Source organism: Syngnathoides biaculeatus, chromosome 5, assembly GCF_019802595.1.
Source record: "Syngnathoides biaculeatus isolate LvHL_M chromosome 5, ASM1980259v1, whole genome shotgun sequence".
NCBI classification, from domain to species: Eukaryota; Metazoa; Chordata; class Actinopteri; order Syngnathiformes; family Syngnathidae; genus Syngnathoides; species Syngnathoides biaculeatus.
In genome coordinates this window covers 1,888,361-1,902,143 of record NC_084644.1, presented here as the reverse complement: position 1 = coordinate 1,902,143, position 13,783 = coordinate 1,888,361, and the positions used below count along the sequence as shown (strand labels likewise).

General features: G+C 44.1%; 1 protein-coding gene and 1 pseudogene across 4 annotated transcripts in view; one reads left to right on the top strand and one right to left on the bottom strand.

The window, feature by feature from the left end:
* Nucleotides 1–315: 315 nt before the first annotated feature.
* The window catches only part of adcy2a (adenylate cyclase 2a), a 47,091-nt gene continuing 33,623 nt past the window's right edge, over nt 316–13,783 (top strand). For 2 of the 4 annotated variants that reach the window (XM_061819583.1, XM_061819585.1), the window contains exons 1-2: nt 334–861; nt 11,913–12,110. In XM_061819583.1, coding sequence (XP_061675567.1) covers nt 358–861; nt 11,913–12,110 — 702 coding nt within the window. In that variant the 5' untranslated portion in view covers nt 334–357. Of the gene's footprint in view, nt 862–11,912; nt 12,111–13,783 lie in introns of those variants that run through there. The other 2 variants (XM_061819584.1, XM_061819586.1) reach the window with 2 other exon arrangements.
* LOC133501589 (5S ribosomal RNA) lies at nt 5,104–5,224 on the bottom strand (annotated as a pseudogene).

The window sequence follows — 13,783 nt, the reverse complement described above, 5'->3', positions numbered from 1 at the left end:
TAGAATTTCCAAGAATATATGCATCTACTTATATACCGATGATTGCAAAATGGGAACTCGTACGCATGGCTGAGAAATGGCGAAAAAATGTCATTGCAATGTGCCAAACGAGGAAGTTTAGCCGAGGTAGTCCCGATGCCGTTTTCTTTTGCTCCCATTTCTGCTGTTGCACCTTATTCCGCTTCCTCCCCTCGACCACGATAGCCCCCTTCCCTTCCCTTCCCTTCCCCTCCCCGTTCCCCCCTCCACCCCTTCCCCTCCCTCTTTCTCCGAGCGACTCTAAAGAGCGCTCGGTCTCGGCTCTCCTTTCACTTCCCGCTCCAACATGTTGGCAGGAGGAGGAGGAGGCGGAGGAGGATGCTGCGCTCAAACCTCGGTGCGTTCTTGCCAGCTCGCCGGCCGGCGCGCGGCGCCCCTGACTCGGAGCCACCTTTCACTTGTATCCGCCTGAAGGAACTAAGAAGGGAAGGGGGCTGCCGGGCCCCCCGGGTTCCGCAGGACACCAGGAGCGCTCGCGCCGGGATCCCCAGGAGGAGCAGCAGCAGGAGGAGAGTCGAACACAGCAACTGCCCCTCGCCCGGAGCGGAACCGACCGCCCCGGCCGCCGCCTCCTGCGCTCTGCCCGACACTTCTCCCTTTTACGCGCCGAGATCCATGTGGCAGGAGGCAATACGGAGGAAGCGCTACCTCCTGGACCGGCCCGGGGACAAGGGAGGTCAGCGTCGGAGGAGCGGATCCCGGGACTGGTTGTACGAGTCGTACTACCGCATGAGCCAGCAGCATCCGCTCATCGTGTTCCTGCTGCTCATAGTGATGGGAGCGTGCTTGGCTCTGCTCACGGTCTTCTTTGCGTCCGGACTGGTAAGTTCCGCATCCGTGCAAATGTCTTCAAAACATACGCGGTGCCGGGAAGACGACTTTTGGGATGCGGTTGGTTACATTTACGAGTTAGTACCTCGTAATAGCAGCCAAACAATTTTCACTTCTTCTCTAAGTATTGTCTCCGATTACATTTTCATTATTTTTCGTAATGTTTGAATGAATGCATCAACGGGACTAACACCGTAGTACGTTGTTGTGGTTTCGAATCACATATTTGTTCTTTACTCGCATGACAAAGTCCGAGCAAAGATGATTAAATGTGAAAACCCGAGACAAAAAAGGTGCCGCGTGAAATTTGTACCACATGTGGGAAAACATCAACACATGTGTTAACAATTTCGGCAATATGGCTTCATGCGAAGACAACCCATAAGTGAATGTTCCACAAAAATTGGCCTCCGTTTCCAAAATCTCAAAAACGTCCAGGTCTTATTTTGGAAAAAAAACTACAAACTAATTAGAAACTACAGCGGCGTGGCACATGACCAAAGAGAGCCAATCACGAGTGTTGGCTTTTGAAGGCGGAAATGATGAAATGAAAAAAATGGTCGTTTTTCTAAATAGAGCTGAAATTGTAATGATGAAAATTCCAATCAACTGGAATTTCATGACATATTTTTCACAATGATGCAATGAATTACAATTATTTACATTTCGGAATTTGTAATTCAATTGCATAAACTCACTTTGTGTAATTGCTCAACTGCCTACCAATGCAAATATGTATCATATTTTGGCTATTTTACTCAAGTTTAAAGTGCGTGGATGAGAGAATTTTCACACGCGGTTGCACAGGCAATGAATTGCAATTATTCACATTTCGGAATTTGTAATTCAATTGCATAAACTCATTTTGTGTAATTGCTTACTCTCCAGGACTGCAAATATGTATCATATTTTAGCTATTTTACTCAAGTTTAAAGTGTGTGGATGAGAGAACTTTCACACGTGGTTGCACAGGCAATGAATTGCAATTATTTACATTTCGGAATTTGTAATTCAATTGCATAAACTCGTTTTGTGTAATTGCTTACTCTCCAGGACTGCAAATATGTATCATATTTTAGCTATTTTACTCAAGTTTAAAGTGTGTGGATGAGAGAACTTTCACACGTGGTTGCACAGGCAATGAATTGCAATTATTTACATTTCGGAATTTGTAATTCAATTGCATAAACTCGTTTTGTGTAACTGCTTACTCTCCAGGACTGCAAATATGTATCATATTTTAGCTATTTTACTCAAGTTTAAAGTGTGTGGATGAGAGAACTTTCACACGTGGTTGCACAGGCAATGAATTGCAATTATTTACATTTCGGAATTTGTAATTCAATTGCATAAACTCGTTTTGTGTAATTGCTTACTCTCCAGGACTGCAAATATGTATCATATTTTAGCTATTTTACTCAAGTTTAAAGTGTGTGGATGAGAGAACTTTCACACGTGGTTGCACAGGGAATGAATTGCAATTATTTACATTTCGGAATTTGTAATTCAATTGCATAAACTCGTTTTGTGTAACTGCTTACTCTCCAGGACTGCAAATATGTATCATATTTTAGCTATTTTACTCAAGTTTAAAGTGTGTGGATGAGAGAACTTTCACACGTGGTTGCACAGGCAATGAATTGCAATTATTTACATTTCGGAATTTGTAATTCAATTGCATAAACTCGTTTTGTGTAATTGCTTACTCTCCAGGACTGCAAATATGTATCATATTTTAGCTATTTTACTCAAGTTTAAAGTGTGTGGATGAGAGAACTTTCACACGTGGTTGCACAGGGAATGAATTGCAATTATTTACATTTCGGAATTTGTAATTCAATTGCATAAACTCGTTTTGTGTAACTGCTTACTCTCCAGGACTGCAAATATGTATCATATTTTAGCTATTTTACTCAAGTTTAAAGTGTGTGGATGAGAGAACTTTCACACGTGGTTGCACAGGCAATGAATTGCAATTATTTACATTTCGGAATTTGTAATTCAATTGCATAAACTCGTTTTGTGTAATTGCTTACTCTCCAGGACTGCAAATATGTATCATATTTTAGCTATTTTACTCAAGTTTAAAGTGTGTGGATGAGAGAACTTTCACACGTGGTTGCACAGGGAATGAATTGCAATTATTTACATTTCGGAATTTGTAATTCAATTGCATAAACTCGTTTTGTGTAACTGCTTACTCTCCAGGACTGCAAATATGTATCATATTTTAGCTATTTTACTCAAGTTTAAAGTGTGTGGATGAGAGAACTTTCACACGTGGTTGCAGAGGCAATGAATTGCAATTATTTACATTTCGGGATTTGTAATTCAATTGCATAAACTCACTTTGTGTAGTTGCTCAACTGCCTACCAATGCAAATATGTATCATATTTTGGCTATTTTACTCAAGTTTAAAGTGTGTGGATGAGTGTATTTTCACACGTGGTTGCACAGGCAATGAATTGCAATTATTTACATTTCGGAATTTGTAATTCAATTGCATAAACTCATTTTGTGTAATTGCTTACTCTCCAGCACTGCAAATATGTATCATATTTTAGCTATTTTACCCAAGTTTAAACTGTGTGGATGAGAGAATTTTCACACGTGGTTGCGCAGACAAAAAAAAAAACAAAAAAAACTTGAAGACAACGGTTAGCAGTAGGGACACACAAGAAGTATGTGACGCGCACGCCCAATTGCTCACATAATGTATAGCCACACAAACGTCAAGAAGTTTACAACACACATCTATAGCATGTGGTCTACGTGGCAGCACTAATGTGAAGAGCGGGTTCGATAAAAGTGGGTGGGGGGGGGAATAAGGGGCTGAGTTATTGTTTGAGCTCACGCTTGAGCAAACTCCAGAACGAGGAGGCGATTCCGAGCTCTCGATATTTTGACACGCTTGGAAAGGCTGACAAATTCAATGCAGTGAAGAAGCAAAAGACCCTCAGGGAAATTGAAAAAAAAAGGCGGTCTCGGGGTCTCGTCGAAAGCCGAAAGCCGGGTCCGTTCTCACTGAACGTGAACTTCGGCCGTGTTCGTCATCATTGAGAAGTTTTCAGACTTCTCACCTCCGTTTTGTCTCGTTGCAGGATCGTTCCGCCGATGCAAAAAGACCAACACGGAGAAGGCCGCTTTCTAAATCACGAGACTACTTTTTGGGGCATTTTTCCCTCGTTCTGATATTCGCTGAAGTGACGTGAAATCGCGTGAAAATTCAATTCAACAAATAACCAATTTGGCTTTTGCAAGATAAGGCTGTAAAACAAAACAAACAAACCCAATTCCAATGACATAAAAAATGAATACAATGATTTGCAAACACATTCAACAAGATATTTGACGTTCAAACTGATAAACTTTATCGTTTTAGCAAATAATCCTTAACTTTGAATCTTGTGGCTGGGACAGGGTCGTGTTTACCACCATTTTTTTTGACATCACCATTTCCTTCCACAATATTCAATAAATGTTTGGGAACTGAGGACACTCATTGTTGAAGCTTTGTAGGAGGGATTCTTTCCCATTCTTGCTTGATGTACAGCTTCCGTTGTTCAACAGTCCGGGGTCTCTGTCATCATATTTGACGCTCCCAAACGTGCCACACATTTTCAAAGGGAGACTGGTCTGGACTGCAGGAAGGCCAGTCCAGTACCTGCACTGTTTTAGTCCGAAGCCACTCTGTTGTAACACATGGAGAGAGTGCTTTGGCATTGTTGTCCACATGAAAAAGACGTTGCTTGGATGGCAGCGTATCTTTCTCCAAACCTTATGTCTTACCCAGACCGTTGGAACTAAGTGAGCCCCCCGTACCATCACAGATCCTGGCTTTTGAACTTTGGCTTCATAACAGTCCAGCTGGGTTCTTTTCCACGATCGCCACAATTTCCCAAAACCATCAGACTCGTGAGACTGCAGAACACTTTTGAGTTTTATGTTGCTCTCACGGATGTAGTGCCGAACTGTATTTACGGACATTGGTTTTGTGACGCGTTCCTGAGCCCGTGTGGTGATATCCTTGACACATTGAACGTCGGTTTTGGATGCAGAGTCGCGTGAGAAATCGAAGGTCATGGCAATTCACTCCTGATTTTCAGCCACACCGCTTACAAAATCTTTTCCTTTCAGCTTGTCCCGTGAGGGGTCGCCGCAGCGTGTCAAACTTGGATGAAGGCATATTTGTTTGGCACAGTTTTTCACCAGATGCCCTTCCTGACACAACCCTTCTGCAGCACCTGGTGTATTCCCAGGCGGCCTCCCATCCAAGTACTAACCAGGGCCGAACCCGCTTAGCTTCCGAGATCTGATGAGATCGGGCGTTCTCAGGGTAGCGTGGCCGTAAGCCATGGAGTTACAGTATTTCTCCGGATTCTCTGGACCATTTGTTGATATGATGGACCGTAGAGGATGAAGTCCCTAAATTCCTTGCAATTGTGCGCTGCAGAACATTGCCCTTAAACTCTTGAGCTAGTTTCTCCACGCACTCGTCTACAAAGCGGTGAACCTCGCCCTTTTTTTTTTTTTTTTTTTTTTTTTGCTTGTGAACGAAACAACTCCTTTTATAGCCAATCACGGCAGCTGCCTATTCCTAGTTCACTTGTAGGATGTTCCAAACGGGGTCTTTGATGAGCTTTCCTCAAGATTCTCGGACTTTTTTTCCACACCTGTCTCAGCTTTTTTGGAACGTGTTGCAGCCATAAAATTGGTTAAAAAGTTAATGATTGTTTATTAGTTTAGACATGAAATATTTTGTCATTGTAGGGATTTCATGTAACTATGGGTTAGCAAATCATTGCGTTCTGTTTCGTTCAACATAATTCCGCAACTTCATTGGAACTGGGTTTGTAAACAATTTTTTTTTTTTTTTTTTTTAAAGAAAGAAAACGCCATTTTGAGATATTATATTCAGCTGCTGAATAATATATCTGCTTACGTGCACCAGAATGCTTTTAACGCAATCTCATGCTTGGACATATTTTAGCAATCGAGAGCCTCTTCCGGTCTCTCCCTGACGAATCGGCTCCGATGGACGGATTATTTTTCATGCACCGTGAAAGAGCCTCACACGTCTGTCACTGAACGCCGCAGATTGGCACGATATCCAAATATCGGCCGACGTGGAAATCAAATACGGGGAAATGCTTCGCGCGCCGTTCGGCAAATGCAAACGAAGGTCGACATCAGCGACTTGGGATTAACGTCGTCGCCCGCCGCCTCGTCTGGTTCACCAAGCGGCAACAATCGAACTCAATATTTTCAATTACATTCTGGAGAGATGGGCGGGAAATTTCTTCCGAGGCTTTCAAGTTGGTGCGAAATCGATTTGTGGGCATCTCCGTGCGTCTGACTCAGCGCTTTGGCCGCGACAGCCATTTTGTCTTGTCTCCTCGCGCTGCTTGCGTTGCACTCGAATCTTTTTTTTCCTTTTCCTGTGCACGATTGAACAATTCAGCACAAAACTGGTAATAAATAAGAAAACAAAACAAAAACAGAAAGCAGCAGTAGTATTTGTCCTTTTGATAGATGAATATACAAGTTTAGTAGGATTGCAAAGAAGTTGAAAAAACACTAATCGGAGTACCCATTTGACTTTGATGATATAAATGGCTATTCATACATAATATACTATATGTACTTAATAACGGGTCCATGTGAGGACCTCATCAAAGTTTTGGTTGATACCTGATTTGTATCATTCATCCATCCATCCATTTTCTTTGCTGCTTATCCTCACGAGGGATCGCGGGGAGTGCCAAAGCCAATCCCAGCTGTCAAGGGGCAGGAGGCGGGGTACACCCTGAACTGGTCGCCGGCCAATCACAGGGCACATAGAGGAAAAACAACCAATCGCACTCACAATCACACTTAGGGGCAATTTAGAGTGTTCAATGAATGGAATGTGGGAGGAACGCAGAGCACCCGGAGAAAAGCCACGCAGGCAACGGGGAGAACGTGGAAACTCCACACAGGCGGGTCCGGGATTGAACCCGGGACCTCAGAACTGTGAGGCCAACGCTTTTCCCAGCTGGCTCCACCGCGCCGCTCTGATTCGTGTCATTCTTTTGATATCCTTCTCGTTTTTTGAAGTGGAGTAAAGGAGCTAGATGTTTTGATTTCAGTTTTATAATCATTCCAGGGAAAGTTCCAAGGTCCCGGGTTCGATCCCGTACTCTGCCTGTGTGGAGTTTGCATGTCCTCCCCGTTGCCTGCGTGGCTTTTCTCCAGTTTCCTCGCACATCCCAAAAACACGCAACGTTAATTGGACACCTTCAAAATTGCCCCAAGGTGTGATTGTGAGTGCGCGATTGATTGGTTGCCGACCAATCCAGGGTGTACCCCGCCTCCTGCCCGTTGACAGCTGGGGTAGCCTCCGACCCTTGTGAGGATAAGCGGCTGAGAAAATGGCTGGATAAATCATTCCACGAGTTAACTCCTCGCAACTTTTTTTTTTTTGGCGTCGCTTCAAGATTGCCCCGACAGAATCGGCCGGCGAAACGCTTTGGCCCTTGTCGAGGCCGAAGGTCCAACGCCAACAAGGACGTTGCATCATTGTATTGTGTTTTCATAAATGCAGGTCAAATAAATAGCGCTCACAATGGGTCGGTGGGCCGAGGAGACCCGAGCCTGGCGAGTCTTCCTGCTTGACATCCTGCCTTTTTTTTTGGGGGGGGGGGGTCGGCGCGACCTTTTGCTCCAGCCTCGTTTCATTCTCCATTTTTTTTTTCCACTCTCCATTCTGGGCCGCTGTCATCTTGCACCTCCTCCTATTTCTGTCTCTCTCTTTCATTTGTATCTGAATGCCAACCCCCTTCCTGCGAGCTGGCTGACCTAAATCCTGCCTTTTTTTTTTTTTTTTTTTTTCTTTTTTTGGGAGCTCAGCTCTGGGCGAGACCGAGTCTCTCTGCAACCGCACGCAGCCTCCCTCCTGTCCCGCTGCATTGGCTCCATACAAAGGGGGGAAAGACGGAGGGGAAGAAAACGCTGCATGTCTTGCAACAGATGGAAAGAAGCAGGATGAAAATATATGTGCCGACGACATTTAAAATATTAACGATGCGGCGGAACCTCTCGGGTCGAACGCAATCTGTTCCGTGAAGAGATTGTAATCTTGCCGCGATTTCATTTTTGCCACCGTAAAACCTCCAAGTAACACTTCCACTTTCCCGGCTGTCATACATATGTAAAAATACGTGAAAAACGTTTGTGTTAATATTTTTTAACTCATGTAAGAGTTGTTTTTTTTACCAATTTAGCTGAGATGGTAAATGGCCTATTGTTAATAAAACATCAAAAAGACACAACACTTCCAAGTTTTGTCCTTTTTCTGTTAACACTCCTCACGGACAATTAGTTGTCTTTGGCAAAAGAGACACCTCGCTAAGTTGTGGTTCATGTTTTGGGGTCCTGCTGTTTTGTTTCTTTTTATTATTATTATTATTACTATTATTGTGCAGTGTGTGTGTGTGTATATATATATATATATATATATATATATATATATTTTTTTTTTTTTTTCCTGGATGCAAATAATTAATTTAATTAATTTATTATTTAACTTAATTTGAACTGCTATAACTTTTGATATTTTTGCCATTTTTTAATCCATTGCTCTCTCTCTCTCTCTCTCTTTATTTAGGTGTATGGATTGTTTTAGACACTAAAACAATTTCAAGTTAAAAATGAAAAAAAGTTTCATTAAAAATGTGCTTTTTCTTTCTTTGTAATATTTCTGTGGGTACAGTATATTTCCAGTGCGGCTTTTCACCTGTGGCTAGCGTCTGGTTTTCCACTGTGCCGTCCTTTCACCGCCTCCCTGAAATAAAGTCGTGCAATTTTTATGAGCGCTTTCAGATCTAAGTGTATTCGAGAAAAGCAGCTCCAAATACATAATGGATGGATGTTTAACTTCTGGTCTTACTTGGCTTCCCTTCAGTTCAAAAAAAAAACATTCAATCCAAAAAAAGTCCCTGTAGATGGCTAATTTACAGCGCACATTTATACCGTTCAGTTATTTGTCAAAGTGTTCTTTTTATTGTTTTTTAATCCGTCTTTGGACTTTACTTCCGATCCGGATTCTTTTGACCTTTTCAGGCGTCCCCAGGTCTGTTCTAAAAATAGCTCATCGGCGTTTGGACATTGTGATTTCCTTGGAATGTTCCAGAAGGGATCATTAAAAAAACGTAACCATCTTGGGAATGGAAATAAAGCATAAATGGCTATTTTCCTCTCCTCCCTTGTCAAATGATTGTGAATACATGTTTGAGAAATTAACCGGTCAGAGTCTTCACACAGGTCAATATCATTCTGTCATATGTTGAGTTTATAATTGAAGGTAATATTAGGAAATTTGGTATTCCGCAAGTGCGTCTTGATTGAGTTGCAAGAAGCAGCTCTCCTTTTTTAAAACGTGGGCGACGTGCCAAGCACGTCCACCCTCTCGTGTGAAAAGACAAGGTCACGATTTTGGGAATTTAATAAAACGCAACAAAAGTCCTTTGTCATTCGACAGGATGGTGACTGCGCTTGGAGAGGGAATTCATTTCGTACAGATGACGGCAAAATGTATTTGAAGTTACGTCAGCCCCTGCATTTGTTTTGTACCCAAGTTTTGGACGGATCGTGCTCGCGGAGGGTCTTTTCGCCTCGGTTATTAGCTGACGTCGAGGACATCTAGCAAATCAGAACCAAGCAGCGAAGACTTATTTTCATTAAAAAGCTATTCGGTGACTCACACATGCCCGCTTGTCGCTTTCGCGTGGAAATTGAAGAGCGACGCTTCCAGCGAGGCTCCCAGGCAGTCTGCTGTCCCCCTTGAGAGGCGTCCATTTTCCACACTTGTAAACTGTCGTCTTCTTTACGTCTCTCTTGAGCGGAACTGAATTGTCTTCTTGGTGAATGAGAGGGATGGAGGGAGAAGAGATAGCGAGGGTGGACCACTTCAAATACTTGGTGTCAACAATCCAGAGCCAGGGTGAGTGTGCTAAGGAAGTGAAGAAACTGGTCCAAGCGGGTTGGAACTGTTGGCGCAAAGTGGATGACTCTCTGCTAGGATGAAGGCTGAGTTTATAAAACAGTGGTGAGGCCGGCCATGATGTAGGATGAGAGACGGTGGCGCGAAAGAGACAAAAGGAAGCAGAACTGAAGGTGGCAGAAATGAAGATGTTGAGGTTCTTGCTCGGAGTCAACAGGTTGGATAGAATTAGAAATCAGCTCATGAGAGGGACAGCCAAATTTGATGGTTTTGGAGACAAGATTAGAGAGAGCAGACTCAGATGGTTTGGACATGTCCAGAGGCAAGAGTCTGAGGATGGAGCTGCCAGGGTAGGCGACTTCAAATACTTGGGGTCAACAATCCAGAGCCAGGGTGAGTGTGGTAAAGAAGTGAAGAAACTGGTCCAAGCGGGTTGGAAGAGCTGGCGGAAGGTGTCTGGTGTTCTATGTGACAGAAGAGTCCCCGCTAGGATGAAGGGCAAAGTTTAGAAAACAGTGGTGAGGCCGGCCATGGTGGACGGATTAGAGACGGTGGCACTGAAGAAACGACAGGAAGCAGAACTGGAGGTGGCAGAAATGAAGATGTTGAGGTTCTCGCTCGGAGTCACCAGGTTGGAAAGGATTAGAAATGAGCTCATTAGAGGGAGGGACAGACAAAGTTGAATGTTTTGGAGACAAGGTTAGAGAGAGAAGACTCCGATGGTTTGGACATGTCCAGAGGCGAGAGAGTGAGTATATTGGTAGGAGGAGGGTAAGGATGGAGCTGCCAAGGAAGAGAGCGAGAGAGAGGAAGACCAAAGAAAAGGTTGATGGATGTTGTGAGGGACGACATGGACGGCAGTGGGGCCAGAGAGGAAGATGCACGAGATAGGCAAAGATGGAAAAAGATAATGTGCCGTGGCGACCCCTAACGGGACAAGCCAAAAGGAAACAAAGAAGAAGAAGACTCACGTAAGAACATAAAGGTCAAGTGTGAGGGAAAGTTCAAAAGTCATCAAGTCTGTTGAGCTGACTTTAATGCAGGTTAACCTCGATCGCGTTCCCGTATCGTCCGGTGCCTGGTTTCTATCCATTGCTCAAAAGTGGAAGATCTTTAAGAACTAAGGCACAAAGCCACTCAAAGTGGGGGGCATGTTTCGTGTAAATAACGAAATTCTAAATAAATTCCAATATACTATTGGGAGAAGGGTGCTGAGGATGGAGCTGCCAAGGAAGAGCGCGAAAGAGAGGAAGACCAAAGAAAAGGTTGGTGGATGTTGTGAGGAAGGACATGGAGGACAGTGGACAGTGTCAGAGAGGAAGATGCACGAGATGGGCAAAGATGGAAAAAGATAATGTGCTGGGGCGACACTGTACGGGACAAGCCGAAAGGAAAAGAAGTTGTCGTTGTTGTGATTTGTCGATTCTTCAAAAGCTTCCATCAATCCCTTTTCTCTTCACCTTCGCGCGTCCGATGCGTCGTTTAGCCATCGCGTGAATCCGACGTCATCGTTTTGTATGAACCGCGATTGCGTCGCACAGGTTTGAATTCCCGACTTGTTAAATATCAGATGCTGGTATCATCGTTTAACGTCATAAAGAATGCTTTGCTGTTTCGTTAAGATGAATGATTAATGAAGATATTTTGTTTACTTTTAAAGATATAAGGAAAAATGTTCAGTATCATATTGGTCGTACTTGTGGCTTGTACAAAAGAGCGCTTGCGTGAATGCGAGGACAGCCTTGGAACGGTTTCGACCCAAAGTGCGCTCTAAGTACCATGCAAAGGATAAATTGGCCAAACTCTGCGAAATGTCATTTCTCTTGACATTTTGCGTGTCAAAGCGATTCGTTTTTTCAAGCGTCTGAAATCTGTACATACATACATATATATATATTTTTTTTTATAAAGTACAATTTTAGTTGAAGTAGTCTTTCAAGTCCACCATGTTTGCATTTATCGGATTTTGGTACCATTTGAAGTCGAACTTCTGTGAGCGAGACGACTTTTTTTTTTTTTTTGCCATCCGGTTTTCTGATTCTCGTCTTTTTGTTTATCCAGAACGTTGAGGACCACGTGGCCTTTGTCATCACGGTGCCCACAGCGTTGGCCATCTTCCTGGCTGTTTTTGTTTTGGTCTGCATCGAATCCATCTTCAAGAAGCTCCTTCGGGTTTTCTCCCTCGTCATCTGGGCCTGCCTGGTTGCCATGGGTTACCTTTTCATGTTTTCCGGCGGGATCGTCTGTCCGTGGGACCAGGTAAGCCCGGGAAAAGTATTTTGCGGTCAGTTTACTTTACTCGCGTCAAAGCATGTGAAAGCTTCTGGAATTTACTCGTAGAAGGTATAAATAGCTGAAAATGAGGCCAGCGTGAAACAGCCTTGATTTCTTTTGAACGCCCGGCAGGAAGAATTGTCAGTTAGCGAAAGCCGTCTTCTGAAGAACTTCGGAAGAGAAGAGAGGATAGCTCGCAATTGATCCACACCGGCTCACTATTCCAATACTAAATTCGTAACTTCACAAGTCTGTCATATCTTCTTAACTCGCTTCTTCTCGGTGTATTGTTTAACCTCGAAGTGCCGGTAAACACCCCTCATTTTCTTAAACGGCGGACTGTCAACCACAGTGGTTCCCAAAGTGGGGTCCACGGACCCCCAGGGGGTGGAAAAACGTCTTTCCAGGGGGTCCGCGACACAATGTCTGAGATAAAGTAATAATAATAAAATATTTTTCTGAAGAAAAGAACAAAAAAAAAAAATTTTTCTTCTGTCTCGCTATATCTCACATCTATCCTATTTGGAGCCCAGCCCAGATGAGTTATTCAGGCGGCGACAGTGCCGGTAGCTTAGCAGAGAGGCACAAGAGGCGGGAGTGGACCTGACTTTGATTGTGATTTGCGTTGAGGTTGGGAGATCGGGAGCTTTTTGAAAGACTCACTGGGGGTCCGACCACGGTTGACTTCGGGAACCACTGGTCTACCGTATACCTTGCGTCACTCTATCGAGGAAGCGTTCCGAACATGCACGACTGTTTGGATTAGCGAGCTGGCTGAATCTCCGCCGATCAATGGAAGGCAAAATCGACGTCCTGATGTGTTGACCAATCAGCCGATCTTCTTGCTGTGATTTGAAACTAACTTTGATTGTGGTTTGTGCTGCGTTTGGTGAAAGTTGAGGTTGGGGGATCGGGAGCTTTTTGAACGACTCACTGGAGGTCCGGGCCCAGTTTGACTTCGGGAACCACTGGTCTACCGTATACCTTGCGTCACTCCATCGAGGAAGCGTTCCGAACATGCACGACTGTTTGGATTAGCGAGCTGGCTGAATCTCCGCCGATCAATGGAAGGCAAAATCGACGTCCTGATGTGTTGACCAATCAGCCGATCTTCTTGCTGTGATTTGAAACTAACTTTGATTGTGGTTTGTGCTGCGTTTGTTGAAAGTTGAGGTTGGGGGATCGGGAGCTTTTTGAAAGACTCACTGGGGGTCCGACCACGGTTGACTTCGGGAACCACTGGTCTACCGTATACCTTGCGTCACTCTATCGAGGAAGCGTTCCGAACATGCACGACTGTTTGGATTAGCGAGCTGGCTGAATCTCCGCCGATCAATGGAAGGCAAAATCGACGTCCTGATGTGTTGACCAATCAGCCGATCTTCTTGCTGTGATTTGAAACTAACTTTGATTGTGGTTTGTGCTGCGTTTGTGTGAAAGTTGAGGTTGGGGGATCGGGAGCTTTTTGAACGACTCACTGGAGGTCCGGGCCCAGTTTGACTTCGGGAACCACTGGTCTACCGTATACCTTGCGTCACTCTATCGAGGAAGCGTTCCGAACATGCACGACTGTTTGGATTAGCTAGCTGGCTGAATCTCCGCCGATCAATGGAAGGCAAAATCGACGTCCTGATGTGTTGACCAATCAGCCGATCTTC